This window comes from Nyctibius grandis, chromosome 8 (assembly GCF_013368605.1).
Source record: "Nyctibius grandis isolate bNycGra1 chromosome 8, bNycGra1.pri, whole genome shotgun sequence".
Classification (NCBI taxonomy): domain Eukaryota; kingdom Metazoa; phylum Chordata; class Aves; order Nyctibiiformes; family Nyctibiidae; genus Nyctibius; species Nyctibius grandis.
The window spans coordinates 42,352,639-42,368,227 of NC_090665.1; the positions used below are offsets into that span (position 1 = coordinate 42,352,639).

Here is a 15,589-nt window from a genome sequence, read left to right on the forward strand (position 1 = left end):
AGGCTAAAAAATATTTAATTAAATACCAGAATAACATTGAGCTGGAAAAGCACTGAGCATTACTTTATTCTGTTTTCTTCATGAGTGTGGTTGGTTTTGATGCCCCAGAATGAATCTGTAGTGTCCTGTTGATGGATAGGCTGAACTTTGGCCTCTGCCCATGTACGCTGGGGAGCTGCAGCCCTGCAGGTAGCATTTCTCTGGCTACCTTTTGTTTGGAAGCTGTTTTGGTGGAAAGTTGAAATGAGTTATCTGTGAAAGCCCTTTTACAGGGGCAAATTACTTCTGCTTGCCAAGGTCACCTTGGTCCTGCTGGCTGTGTCCTGTCTCCTTGCTCAGTTGTGGGCTCTGCTGTCCCTTGCACCTAGACTGGACATGAGTTGGCTCTGGGCGGGGGTCATATTTGCACTCGTTTTTTGACCCCATGAGGCTTAATTCTTGTTTAGAAAAATAATATGTATCTTCTGCGTGTGTCCCCAAATCCTGCCCTTTTCACTTCTGTAACATTTTTGTGACAGCTTTAATGTTCTCTCTCTCCTGACGCCTTGCAAAACAGCCATGCAGTCACAGGAGGAACTGGTTTTATAGCGGGATCAGCAAAACAGCGAGGCACAGTCTGCTCTCAGATGTGCGGACTAAAATAACTGAAGAAATGTTCTTTCTATTATTTCATTGTTCCAATAAATAATCCCTTTTCACTGTAGCAGCTAAAATATTTATGTGCATTTTATTTAAGTCAACAATGCCCTTTCAAGTCAAAGTCGAGGGGTGACTATTTACAGAATATCTGTTTGGGGAAAGCATTGGAGGAAGCATTATGCATTTGGTGGTAATAGGTTATACATGTTATGTTCCTCCTCAGCTGATTTTAGTGCATATTTTATTTACGCCATTTCGTAGCAGCATCAACATCTTGTGAGGGAGAAGAGCTTCACTTTATTTTTACAGCTAAAGCTTGACATAATTCTACAAAACAGCTTAGAATGAAGGAAGATACAGCATGTGTTGAAATAAATATGTATTCCAGAAATTGAATCTATTTTTAGAAATTAAATTTGCCTATCCATAAAAGCATATGAAAGGTCACTGCTGCTGTTGGAGATTGCCTGGCAATTCAGTTGCATCAAATATCAGAAGGAAAATAAGATGTGTGATGCATGGGGTACAGATTGTTTAAACTGTGCTGCCTTGCCCTGGAAAAAGGACAACGTCTGAAAGGGTGTGAAGGAAGCGTTTTACAATTTACACGGGGATTCAGGTGACCTGGCTTTGTGTTGGGGGATGCTGGAACAAGGGCGGAACGGAGTTCTGAAAGGAAGTTTGAAATCTAAAAGGAGCCATTGCCCCCCTGAAGTGCAGTCTTGTGTCCCCTCTCCTTCCTTTTCTCTGTCACCTGAGAAATAGGTTGTTTTGTTCCTTCCCTCACAGGAGCAGGTAGCATGCTGTGACGCTGCCGGAGCAGAGGGAGACGTCTCCAGCGAGGGGAGAAGGAATCTGGGTTCTCTGAGCCCTTGATGCCTTCCAGTTCTTAAATCCATCAAATCTATCGCATGATAAAATACCAAACAGATAGGATCGTTCCTCTGTGGTCAGAAGCTTTCTGTATTCATTTAAATGAATAAATAACATGTTAAAATAGCAGTAGCTATATTCCACTTCCTGTTGTTAGTTCAAAATGTTTATTTCTGCTTTACTCTCCTGTTTTGATCATTAGGACTGGATGGTCCTAGTTTAAAATACAGTGAATAGGGCTGTGGAGAAAGTACTGCTGTGTTTTCTGGAAGCAAAGTAGTAACATTACTGCTCAAAAGGTCTTGCTATTTCTCTTGGTTTCTCTGGCATTTTTCAAACCGCCAGATATTTCTACAAAATTCAGGCTCTCAGTCTGTCTGTGTTAATTCTTGTAATTGTCCGCAAAACTACAAACCGTCCTGTCACTGTACGGTAACCAAATTACAGCACTCTCAGACTTCTCTGTCCTACAGTCATTTGTCAAAAAGATTGCCTTTGAGCTATGCTCAGCGGGTGAAGGAGGCGTGGGACACACGAGGAGGAGGAGGAGGAGGAGGAAGGCTGCGGCAGCGAGCGGTGGGGAAGAGAGCTGCATCCTCCGCGCCCCATCCCAAACCGCGTGGGGGAAGCTAAACCCAGCAGCTGGAGTTGCAGCCAGAAAGCGCTGGCTTGCTGATAGTTACGGTAGCAGAGCTCTGGTGTTGGGTGCCCTTGGTGCAATGCTCGGCCGAAAACCATGCATTTTCCGCTCGTGTTCTGTCATCGCCTCCCCAGGGGCTACCTGCCACCGAGCTGGCTGGTCACCACCTGCAGCTGCTTCTCCCAGTGAAGAAATGGGATGTTGTGCAAGGCTGGGCGGTAAAGGAAGGGTGTATGGAGAGATCTGGAGATACTCTGATTTGTGGGGGAGCTGGGGAAAACGGAATGTAGAGAGGAAAGCACAGAGAGGGCTTAGGTGTTCTGTGAGGGAGAGGAGATGGAGGGTCTAGGGGGTGGAGGATACTGGGAGGATCTGAGCATGTTGGGCTGTGGTGCAGAGGGGTTTGCATTTTAAAGCTTCCCATGTATGCAGCTGCATCAGGGTCCCCGCGTGTACGGGGACAGGGCGTGTGCTGCACCCTGTGCTCTGCCGGCTCACCGGCTGCCTTCAGATGCCCTTGGCTGCGTTTCCCCCCGAGCTCTAGCAAAGCTTTGTAGGGGGTAGAGGTATAGAAGAACATGCACTCCTTTCCTTCCCTGAAAATTCCGATTACAGGCATTTGCAAGCTGCAGATCTGGGATGTAGTTGTTCTGTAGTTCCTTTTAAAATTAAGGTAACTGCTTGTTGTGTTTTGTGGTAGCTCAGAGTTAGTCATGAAGAGGGGTCATTTGCTGTGACTGCTCCACCCCAGGACAAAGCCTTGGTCAAGGAACTTTAAAGATGCCACAGTCCTGGAAAACCTCAACTCAGTTGGCTTCATTTTTGCTCCCTGGGAGCCTCTGTCTGCATAACCCTTTGGACTTTGTAGTGCTTATTAACAAATCCTCCTCCACCCTTTGTGCCCGTAGTGATGCTGCGGCTCGAAGGACCTTTCAGTGCTGTGTTTGAAGGTTCAGATCTGGCTCTGCTGCTTTCAGCAGGCACCAGAGAGTCTTTACTTTTATTTTTTGTGCATCTTCTCTTAATCGAGATTTCTCTTTTAACTGCTTCAGTTTTGCTAGTGAATCCTTTTCATTCCACAGAGCTGGAGCAATTATTTCTCTTATCCCTGCTCTTGATACAGCCAGAGTGCTTCTAGGTTATTATCTATGGATGTCTTTCCTGAAATGATGGGATAGACCATTGTATCTTACCTGCAATCATAATTAATCCCAGTAAAATGGCATTTAATTGCTCAACAGTAAAGTGCGTCATCACTCCCCTCCATCCCCCAGCCAAGGGCTTGGAGAAGAGAAAGGACAAAGCAGTGCAAGCGGTGGATGTGAAAGTATTCTGGATTTTGGTCTTCAGCCTCTGGACCAGAGGGGTTTTGTGTGTGATTGTCCTGACAAAGTATGTAGCTTTCACAGAAAGGTTTCTGAAATCTGTGTTTTTGCACAAAATTAGGGTGTGGACGGGGGCCTGGATGTGGCTCTGGGGAAGTGTCTCTTCTGGCCATAGCCAGAAGTGTTAAGCAGATTTTACTTCTGGTTTTGTATGTGTGTGAAGCAAGTGAGATTGTGCTTATTTACACATGTAAGGCTCTTTGAGTGGTTGTGTTAAAGCACTCACAATGCGTACCGGTGGAATAAGAGGCAGCAAGTGAAGGAAGGGTTGTCCCCTTTTTACATGTTTGGACCTCAGGCAGAAAAAAGCAAAATGACTCACCCCAGAAGTCATGCAAGAAGTCCTACATCTGAGGGTGTGTCATGCAAAGAGACAAGGCAGAGTCTTTCAGAATTATTAAGGTCACCAAGAAGTTTAGTATTTTTGAATGTTACACAATCATTTTTTTTCTTTTTGAAAGCTGCCCAGGGAGTCACTTTATGCAGACTGCACCTTATCTGCTCGTGGCTGGAGAGGTGCCCCAGGGATTGCAGGTACCATCGGTGGGGTGGGGTGGTGGCCTGTGGATGCCTGTGCTGCCATGCAGCACCCTCTGATTAAAGGCACCTGGCTAGTTTCACGTTCCCCAGGTAGGTAACACTGGATGCAGAGGAGGACGTCACATCTCTGTGGAGAAGTTTTGTTTTTGAAAGACACGAGCTGCTAGGTGGATTGTCAGCAGATGTTTTGACCAGGGCAGGGTGGCTCTGCTGGCAGAGCGTGTTGTTTCAGGGAAGGACGATGCCGTTCCTCTTTGGAGCAGGCGGGAGTTGACAGATTATTCTGACTCGCTCCACAGAAAAATTAATTTGGGGAGGAGGCTTCTAGAAATGGACTTAATGTTTGAGCAGTCCAGGATAAGCATATGAGCTGAAGGCATCTCTTATGATGAGCAGCAGTGAAGTGGTTAAGGGTCAGTGTTTAAATGGTTGCTGTTACATGTCCAGCGCTTTGCCTTGGTAAGACAAATGGGATGCGTTCATGCCTCTGGGTGCTTTTGCTGGGGGCTCTGGCTTGGAAAGACCAGACTGCTTCAATTTATGTTCGAAAGAGTCTTGAGGTTAGAAATTTTTCAAAAAGTTTTCTATGTGGGAAAATGGGTAGGAAATGAATAGGGGAGATAATTACTTTAACTTGGAAATATTTTCTGTGCTCCTGAACGAAAATGTGCATTACCATGGAATATGGGAAGTGCTGGACTTTATGACCTTGTGATAGCATTTGCACAGTGGTGCAGACTCTTCAGAGATGGCTGTTTAGCCTGTGTAAGGGCTTCTCTTTAGTATAATGTTCAATGTCAGATGAGAAATAGCCTAGCAAATGTTTTTCACAGTTAGTATACATATTTATAGAAACTAACATCAGAGGCCAGCAAGCCATAAAATGAATTGTACAATGTTTTATTATCTCCCTTGCAAATTTGACCGAAGAACTCCTAAATGATCTTATGCAGTGAAAAATATAACACCATCGTTCGACCTCCGACTGTCACACAAATGGACAAACATTTTAATGCTGAGAAATGCCTGGGTCCAACAGTGGCTTGGCATACTCCAGTTCATTTATTTGAATTTCTTGTGGTGGCTAGGATTTCCATATTCTTTTCTTTTTTGACATGCTATTTCATGATTAGGGCGCTAGCACTGCTGTGAGCAAAAAAAAAAATCATTCTTAAGTGTGAATATAAAGAATTAATGCAGCATCCTCACCCAGTGCTTTGCAGTTTTCATTGATAAAATGGAAGCTGATTTTGGCTCCCATTTTAACTCTCACAGCACAAGGAGCTTCTGGTCTGGTGGAGGGGTCAAGGTGGGCGTTTTCTTCAATAGCTAATACACGGGAAGACATCCTGTCCTCAGTACTAACCGAATAATAGCTTGAAAGCAGGATGGTGTGGTCTAACAGATCGATTTGTTCATTGGTTGACCTCAGAGGGAAGATGAAAAAGATTCAAAAGCAGATAAATAATTGACATTACTAGCCTTGAGTCCATTCAACTCACCACTTTTTCCCTTGATGTTAAAGACAGCTGAGTTGCTTCTGGCAGCTTCTTTCTTTGGCCCAGGCTCCCCTGCAGCCTGAATGTTTGATTGCAGGAGGAAATAAAAATTAGACCTGAGCAGCGACAGGTGTTTACGTGTGCGGTGAGTAGGTGGATTTGTGAGTGTGTGCAGGCACACACGCTTGCCTGTCTGCATGGCCCACGAGAGCAGAGCACTTTCTGTATGTAGAAGTCTATATATAAAATGTCAGGCACTCGGTGCTTTGGGAAGTAGTGTGTTTTGCATATCACAATACTTTTCATCTTCCCTGTAATGTGGCATTTGGTTAATGAATGTGCCAGAGTGAGAAAACCCAAAGGAAACCCCTGGCTGTTTTCCCAGGAACTTTATTAATTTTGCAGCTCTTAGTTTTGAGGAACAGGTAAGGTCCCTACCCCCACTCCAGAGAGGCTCTTAAGTGTTTTTTAAACTTTTATTCCTAAAGTAGGTTAAACTGTAGGTGTCTGAACCCTTACGGTACCCTCTCAAGGTAAGGCATTTGCAGAGCATGGAAGGAGAACCTACTTTTCTGAATGCCCTAGCACAGGGTGTAAATGAGAAGCCACGAAACCAATCATGGTCAAAACTGGTGATTTTCGGCATGGTGTCTGTAGGTGAAAGCACAGTGTAGTTATCCCTGGTTTCCCCAAGTACCTGGCTTGATCTTAGCTACATAAAAGCCAAGCGGTGCTGGGTGTGTTCTGGTCCTGGATCATCAGAGGGGTGTTTGGGACCAGTGATTAAGTGACTTCAATGCTGCATCTCATCAGGAGTTCATGGGCTGCAAGGTTCTAAATGACTGAGACACAGAATAGTTTCCACCCTGATATACTTCTCCCTTTCAGCACTGATCTCGGCACCTGAAGGTTTCTCTGCTTGTTATATCTGCTTGTGCCTCTGTGCTGTGCCTGAGCTTGCCTCAGTTGATGCAAATGTTTTATCTAACCTCTTTTTCACATTTATTTCCCTAAATTTTTCCACCTCCTCTCTAGCCTTCTCTGCAAATGTTAGATTTAAAAGGTTATGTACAAACATGTAAGTTATAAAGAAGTTGCCAAAAACCTTAGAATCTAGAATCTTTGGAGTTTATCTGCTATTATGCAGAGAAGATTGTGGAAGCAAATATTAGTCATTCATATCATTTTCTGTGTTGAGTCAACATCTATTTTTAGGTGTGGAGCACGTAAAGACAACTCTTTGACACATAAAACACATAAAGACATCCATTTGACATCATTTGTATTTGGGCTAAGGTTCAGGAAGAGGGGAAGACAGTTGCTGAAAGCATTGTATTCATGATGGGACCCCCCCATTCCCTTCCAAGACACATTTCAAGACATAATGTAGGAATGTACTGATCTGTTTATATTTAAATAAATCAAGATGAAGTGCAAAATATTCAGGTTTGGATCCAATGCTATTTCAGATGTGTTGCAAAGTATTTCTTCATGATCCGTGCTGAATGCTTGCCATTAGGCTTTATCCGGGAAGTATTTTTATGTTAAATGTGTGTATTCTAAATGTATATATTATTTTTAAAGTGCAGAAGGCTTTTTATGCATATACTATAATTACAAATCTGATTCATAGGTAGAAGAGCAGTTAAGAGAGAGTTGATTTAATAATTTTCTAACAGCATATATGCAGTACCTCGGCTAGATTTTCTGGTTTGCTTGGTCATAATATTTTTATGGTCCAGTTCTGGGCTTAAAGTGCAAGTGAACTTCTCATGATAACTTGCAGCTATGACAATGAGCGTCAATATACAGTTCGCTGAGCAGATGTTCGTTTAGTCTAATTTCACCAGTACTTTACTGTTCATCCAGAACAGATCTTGCCAGCTCAGGATGAAAACAAAGAAATAGCACAAAAGATCACTCTGCAAATAACCTGATCTGTTTCAGATGCTTGGAGGGAGGGAAAAAATAAAACATACTGGAACTTGAGTGCTATGTATGTGCTAAGGTTATTACATGTTGGATACAGTAAATCATCCATACGCCCACAACCCATAGGGGTAAATTTACAGAGCCGTGTGTGGGAAGTTGCATGTTAATCTACCTCTGAACAATAGTTATTTTGCGCCTGCACTTGAAGAACCCTCGCATTTGTTTTTTAAGGTCTCTCCAGCTCTTCCTTTGTTCTTCCAGCCTTTCCTGGCTTTGTTGCTTTTGGAGAACAGGTAGTGTCTGAACTTGAGGGTTAGTGCTTGTGAAAACAGAAGGTAATCAGTCCGTTTAAAATGCAGAGGGTGGCTCTAGCTTACTAACACACCTTCCCTTCTCTTCAATCCATAGGTGTCGTATGCCCGTCCAAGTTCAGCATCGATCAGAGATGCGAACTTGTATGTCAGCGGCCTTCCGAAAACCATGACCCAGAAAGAGTTGGAGCAGTTGTTCTCACAATACGGGCGCATCATCACCTCACGGATTCTGGTTGATCAAGTCACAGGTTAAAAGAAAACTTTTCTTGATATATGCATGTTCTTGTGGAAATAGCAAAATTGTAGAAGCTTGCTGTCAGTTGGGGTTTAAGGCAATACGACTTCTAGTGTAAAATGCAGTACCTGGTTCTTTATAAGCGTAACTGGAGGCATAACAGCTACCTCTTCAACAAGAGATCTCAAAATGCAGAATGTTGTTCACTTAAAATTGTTACATTAAATATGGTAGGGGCTGATGTTGGAGAAAGACGGCTTGGGAAGGGCATTTTTCTTTGTAGGACTTTAATTTGCAAGCTGTGTATTCTGTGAAGGCAAAACCAACATTCTGTTTGTTCGTTACATAGATGAGGCTGCTCCTCCAAATATTCATCTGTTCATGTGTTTTTGCTTTTCAGGGGTGTCTCGAGGTGTGGGATTTATCCGTTTTGATAAGAGAATAGAGGCAGAAGAAGCCATAAAGGGACTAAATGGCCAGAAGCCTAGTGGTGCTACAGAACCAATTACTGTGAAGTTTGCCAATAACCCCAGCCAGAAAACAAGCCAGGCACTCCTTTCACAGCTGTATCAGTCTCCCAACAGACGCTACCCTGGACCACTTCACCACCAGGCTCAGAGATTCAGGTAATTACCTGGAAAAGAACTGAAGTTCCACCAGCGATGACAATGTGGGGCAGGTGCTGCGCAGGAAAATATGCTTTAGTTGCGTAGGCTGACCTGATTTTCTTTGTAAAATTAAATATTCTTTCCTGGAGAATGAGGAGGAAAATCTGCTGACAGCAGTAGTCATGTTGTATTTACTAAAACAGCTGAAGTACTGTACAATCAGATCTCGTGAACTCTCATAGAAAAAGGGAGGACAGAATAGAGTTACACTGATAATCAAATGAGCAGTGACTATCCTGTTCTTTCTCATTTCTTGGTAATGCTTTTATTTTCTGCTATATCATTACAGTTTTGATGCAGCTTAGACTTTGATGTTAATGACAGTGGATTGGTAGCAGGAAAAAAGCTGAGTCTGTTCCAGTCAGCAGCAGTATCATTAAATTTATTAGCCTGAGATATCTGCCCTTAGTATAAAGAGACCTTGTATTAGTCTTTGGTCTGATTCTTCAGATAGTCTCAGGGGTGTTTTATGCTTTGCATTCTGAATATACTGTTTCCATCTGATATGTAAGCCAGAGTTAGCAATACGTGATATTCTCATTACTTTTATATTTGATAATAATTTTTGGGCATTGTAGCATTCAAATAAAAAGTCTGCCTTCAAAAAAAGAAAACTTGGGCATATTTGCATAACTAAGTTGCATACTGCCTTCAGAGAATTATTCAAAAATAATTGAAAAGTGCTGAAGAATTAAAGATAATTTTAAAAAAAAGTCAGTCATTGGATACATTAAATTTACACTTGTTTCTGTGTCTTTGGCACGCAGCTGTGTCCATTGGGGTTATCACTGAATTGTTCCATGGATAGAAGGACTTTAGCATGCTCCCATGGAAAGCAGATGATTATATTCTGCAGAATTTGGTGGCCGTTTAGACTGACATATTGTGGAGGATTAATACTAAATATATGTGATACAATGGGGAGAATATATTATGTTAAAGCAGTTAGAATTAAGAATTTTTCCAGTTCCAGCAATTTTGGACTGTAACATTTTATTTCCAAGTTAACTGTAAATTAGGTGAACAGTTAATATGTAAACTGTAATAAGGTGAACAGTTGAACTATGTGCAAAAATTTCATACTAATATTGTCTAAAAAAGGCAAATGGGAAGTGGATGTTTTAAAACCAAACCCTGGAAGTGAAGGTTTTCTCTAAGACTGTAGACAAGTTAAAAATGACTTTAAATGCTGTGGTGGAAATTTAAGCACAACCTCGGACTTAACAAAGCAGGCTGGGAGTTGTTAGGCTCCTTACATGTGTGGGAAACTTGTTGAACGTTTCTTCTTTGAAAATGGAACGCTATTAATAATAGTTCCATTGAGCGATCTTGCCATCTGTGAGACATTAACCCAAAGACCCTCCTTCTCTTTTCAGGCTGGACAATTTGCTTAATATGGCCTATGGCGTAAAGAGGTAATTAGAATTCCACAGATTGCCAGATGTCCATGTTGGCACAGATTGGTGCTACAATTTATTTTTTTTAATTCACTAACTTTATTTTTTTTTAATTCCTTCTTTTCTTCCACCAGCATGTCAATTTCTTTTTAAGTTTGGACTTCAGTTGGTTTTGTTACTTTAAAGGCCACACGCACAAATTCTGTGGGTTTTTTCAACTTTTTTTTTTTATTTACAGGTGGGCTTCTCAAATGGTTTAGGTGCAACAGCTATAAGTGTTCAAACTGCAGTTGTCCTGCCAAACGGCACTTTTTCCAAAATCAGAACTATTAAATTAAGTTTTTAACTAATCTCCGTTCTGATAGTGGAAAATTTAACAGTCTAAAACAGAATTACACTGCTGTTGTCTAAATCTCACAGTTAAGACCTTTCTACTACATCTGGCTTCACAAGTTTGACTTGAAAATATAGCTGTGTGCACCTTAATCAGCCCTAAGTTTCTTTTGTTACAGGTTTAATACTTTGACATTTTCTTGGTGCTTGAGGTTTATTTTTTGTTTAAAATAGCTCTGTGTGTTCGTGTGTATGTGCACGCATGTGTGAAGTTCAGCTGATTTATAAACATTTTTGCTGTTTCATGAGTATGTTCCATGTTTGATAGCTGAAATGAGTTGACATGTTGTTAGTGTTTCTTCTGATGGCCCACATCAACGCAAGCGAACCTTATGGCAAAATAAAAGTGTAGTCTTACTCCTGATGTTACCGTAAGATGTCCAGCCATCCCCCACAATTAAGATGAGAAAATACTTCCTAATATTCTGAAATGTCTACTCACCACATTTGAAAATTATTTTAGCTTTTTTTTAAAAGCTCACCCTGTAAAATGGTACGGTAAGTATATCTTTACACTAGCTAGTAGTGGGCAGTAACATGGGTTTTAACTACTGCACAGTAGCTGTCATACAAGTCACAAATCTTAAGAGTACTTACACTACCTGTGTTTTGACAATTACTTTGGTATCTTCCCAGAAGCACTGCTGCTGGTGTTCTTTAGTACATTTGTTACATCCAGGACGTCCTTAGTGATGATGGTGATACGATGAGTCAGGACTTACCACCTGATTTTATCACACACTGCTTCTCCTGCCTTCTCCCCTCTCATTTGTTTCTTGATAGGTTGCCAAAAACGTGGCGAAACTCTCAGCCTCAAGTATCTGTCAGGTACAAGTCAGTGTCAGAAGGATGGGTTTGTTCCGGGGGTTTTCCCCTGCTTTCCCTGGAATGGGACTGGTGTGTGGTGGAGGACAAACAGGGCTTAGTCCGAACTAGTGAGGGTTTGATTTCTGTTTCCTATGACCTACAGAGGGAAAGAGGTTACCTGTGTTTTTTAGGTTATGCATTTGCTTTCTTCATATTCAGAGTCTGCAATGTTAGTCTTGACTTTAAAAAACTGTTGTGATTTGTTTTGTAGGCATCTTAAATTAGTTGTCTTCTCCCAGCAAATCTTGAAAACTTACACTAGCAAACACTGTATTTACAGGCATAGCATCACACAAAAAATACTGTATTCATAAAAATTTCTGAAATTGCCTCAAACATATCCATAGTGTAGTGTCCCTGGACTGGGGGTCAGTTTGTTCCTTCCCCAAGTTAATTACGTGGTACTGATGGAAAACGAGATGTGCTGATGTGGAAAAAAGGCTTTATTGATGCTAATTTCAGATCACTTGCTAGTAGCAAAGCTACTTATGCAATAGGTTATCTTGTATTTGTGTCAATATACTTGCACTAGTTTCTTGGATTTATGGCAGCTCCTGTGCTCATGGTACATAAACAGTGGAAAGCTGCACAACTCCTAGAGGTTTCCAGGGAAGAGCCGCTCTCCAGTGAACTGTGTGAAACTTTAACCCTTTACATCGGTGCAGCATCCCTTAAAAATGCAAAACTTCATAACATACTGTGTGACATGCACAGCTTTGCATCGTACAGATTTGACCGTAACATCCCTTATGTAGTAGTGTATACATTAGTGTTGTACTTCACGCTAAACGTTGCAGAAAAGGAGTGTTTGCTGCCTTACGTGTGTTACTAGCACGGTTGGCACTTGTCAGCAATGGGCTTAAAGTCTCATCTTCCAAATTTCAGAAGAAGTTGAAGCTGTTGGCTTGTACAAGCTCTCAGTCCCCACCGCCTTATTTACAATTCCACATATGGTGGAAGAAGCAGTATAAATTGGCCTTGTCCTGCTGTCTTTGTTTTCAGCAGCTGGGGAAATACCATGGATTAGAGCCATGCTGAACCATTATGATAATGTTACTAGTTTCAGTATGCAGGAGAGAAACTAAAAGATGTTGAGAGTAGGATTTGCAAAAGTGAAGTTCAGTTGGAAAATTGCCACGTATTTTTAATAAACTGTCTGCACACTGGTATGTATGTCTGAGGATCCGATGCTGTGAGCATTTGTGAGCTGCTCATTTGTAGCATAGCTACACCCCAGTGATGTTCCTCAGCTTAAGATGTATATTCCAAGGGTCTTTTTTACTTGAATATACATATAAAGTGCTGTCAGGAGTCAACAGAATGGTGAGCAGCCATCAAGTGTGTAGCTTTTTTTATGGTTATTTAATATACATTGCATAATATTGTGCAGATTGCTAAACGTGTGTGGAAATATTAACAAGTGTAAAAGGAGAAGTTTTGGAGAGCATAAGAGCTCACTCAGCAACACTGAGTCCCCCCCTCCACTCCCTTAGTCATTGCTCAGAAAATCCTGAGGAATTATTATTCAGTTCTGGTATTAAAACTCATCATATTGAAGGTACGTGTAAAACTGGATTTTTATTAAGACGTTTCCTCTGTGCCGTTTTTATTTTAAAACACATCCCAAAGTGTAGCTTCAGAAAGCATGTCATTTTTTTTTTTCAAACTGATGAAAGGAAAATTATGTTGATCCTGAGGGCTGATACTGCTTAACATCTTCATTAATAACCTGAGTCACGGGCTGCAGTGCACCGTCCTTGCATTAATGGGTGACACTGTATTGATGAGGGAACAGGGGCAGTCACTGTGCTGTTGGCCGTGGCTGCCACTGGGGAAACTGTGACAAGCTGGAGGAACATGGTGAAATTCAGGAAAGGCTGCTGTAGAGTTTAGCCCCTGACTGCTGTCTTCAGCTACCTGCAAGGGGCATTAGAAAGAAGATGAAGTTGCGCTCTTCTCAGAGGTCAACTGCAAAAGGACAAGAGCCAACAGTAATGTGTTGCAGCAGGGGAAATTCAGCTGAGTAGAAGGGAAAATCATTCACAGTGAGGGTGGTGGAGCCCTGAAGCAGAGGCTCTAGCAGTGGAGCTTCCATCGGTGGAGACTTTCAAAACTTTCTTATGGGAGGCCATAAGCAGCAGATCTAATTTGAGAAGTTAGCCTCACATCGAGCCAGAGGTTGCTCAGATGACCTCCATAGATCCTGTCCAGCCTATATTGTTCTATGGTGGTTCTGTGTTCGTAAACACGCTACCTGGCTTTAGCTTCCCAATTCAGATGTTTAAGTTGAGAAAACAGGTCTCAAGAGACAACGGTGGGGGAAAGTTAGGGTGCTATATTAGATTTCTAGGAGCTTGTCTCTCTACGTTGACTATCCGAAGAACCTCAGAGCCTGTGGTGGACATGAAGTCTCACAGTATGAAGGTATTAGTTGACATGCTCATTAATTATATTAATGTGCTGTTTTACGTACTCTACAATTGCTGCATAAATCTTCAATGTGTGGCCAGTGTTAGGACTTTTTTAACAACTGGATTTTTTTCTCAATGTCTGTCAATTAAGGACTATGTTAGGAGAGAAATTAAGAAACTTGAGATGTCGCTCTAAATCTAATAGTATTTTTAGCTAAAGAGGCTACTGTTACAGCTGAATCCTGACAATGGCATTTCATATTAATCCCCTAAAATAAGTCTTGAAGTTTGGGGGTTTTTCGCTGCAAACTAGTAAAAAGTAAAGCATTAGATCTCCATTGCCCTGAAGCTACGTTAATTTTAGTGATGGGAGTAAGCAAATTTGTACAGGCTTCTTTAAATGAACTCTTATTGATAGCAGCGTGTGCGGGCCCTTCTTGATGTAGATTGTCCTTAAGCATTCTTCTGTTAGATCCCTGTATACATCTAAGCAGGGCTTATCCTTGAAGGGAGGTGCATTTATGCCTGGACTTGGTCTGTTTTTTTTTAGTACAGCTCCCCTCCACTTAAGTAGGAGTCCCAGGGTGGCTGCTATGTAGTCATCTTCCAGGGGCAGGATCAAGAACCTTTGTTAACATTGGCTTATTTATTTTAAAGTCTTGGTTCCATGTAGCGTGTGCCAAGAGATATATTTAGAATAGACCCCTCTTTTTACTTGGTAGGTTTTCTCCGATCACAATTGATGGTATGACGAGCCTTGTCGGAATGAATATCCCTGGTCACACTGGGACTGGATGGTGCATCTTCGTCTACAACTTGTCTCCCGACTCGGACGAGAGCGTGCTGTGGCAGTTGTTTGGTCCCTTTGGAGCAGTCAATAATGTCAAGGTGATCCGTGATTTCAACACCAACAAGTGCAAGGGATTTGGCTTTGTCACCATGACCAACTACGACGAAGCTGCCATGGCGATTGCCAGCCTTAATGGATACCGTTTAGGAGACAGAGTATTGCAAGTTTCCTTTAAAACCAATAAAACCCACAAATCCTGAATTTCATATCCTTACTTACTAAAATATATATATATAAATATATATACGAACAAAACAAAACAAACAAAAAAAAACTCTTCAAGGCTTATATTCAACCATGGACTTTATAAGCCAGTGTTGCCTAAGTATTAAAACATTGGATATCCTGTGAGGAGCAGGAAAGGATTTTATAATGCTTAGAAAAAAACAAAAAAACCTTTGATGCATTGAATGTTCTTTCATAGCTGTCGTTGTTGAATATAATATACATAGATAACAATGTGCAGGGATTTTTACCCGGCCAGCTAGTTTTACTACCTTCCTTGAAGGTGGGTCTTTTTAAGATGACCATTCACTCATTTGAAAAAATAATAAAACAAAAACAATTTTTACAAACTAATGGGATTAAAAGTGAGAAAAAAGATTTTTGTTTTCTTTTCTTCTTTTCAAAACATTGATTGAATCAGATTGGTAAACCCCCCACATAAATTAAAGAGGAACAATAAAAATTGCAAAAAGGAAAACATAATTTTGCAACTTTTTTTATTTTTCCTTTTTTCTTTTGTATCATGTGAACTAAACAGTCTTCTGTTAGGGAATGGGGTAGAGGGGGATACCTGATGACATAACAATTTAAATAACATTAACAATGTTGCCAAAGAGGTGGTCTCTTTGCTGAAAATGGGTTTCAAGAAAAATCTATTTTTATAAAATATAAAGAATTTTTACAAGAGAATCTGGATTTGAGAAAAAATATTTTGACTGGC

At 41.2% G+C, this 15,589-nt stretch overlaps 1 protein-coding gene across 2 annotated transcripts in view; it reads left to right on the plus strand.

The window, feature by feature from the left end:
• ELAVL4 (ELAV like RNA binding protein 4) overlaps positions 1-14,843 on the plus strand; it is a 63,275-nt gene extending 48,432 nt beyond the window's left edge. Inside the window, exons 4-7 of one of the 2 annotated variants that reach the window (XM_068406113.1) lie at positions 7,917-8,070; positions 8,458-8,683; positions 10,102-10,140; positions 14,495-14,843. In XM_068406113.1, the coding sequence (XP_068262214.1) occupies positions 7,917-8,070; positions 8,458-8,683; positions 10,102-10,140; positions 14,495-14,843 (768 nt within the window). The remainder of the gene's footprint in view (positions 1-7,916; positions 8,071-8,457; positions 8,684-10,101; positions 10,141-14,494) is intronic. The other variant, XM_068406114.1, reaches the window with a different exon arrangement.
• Positions 14,844-15,589: the final 746 nt, after the last annotated feature.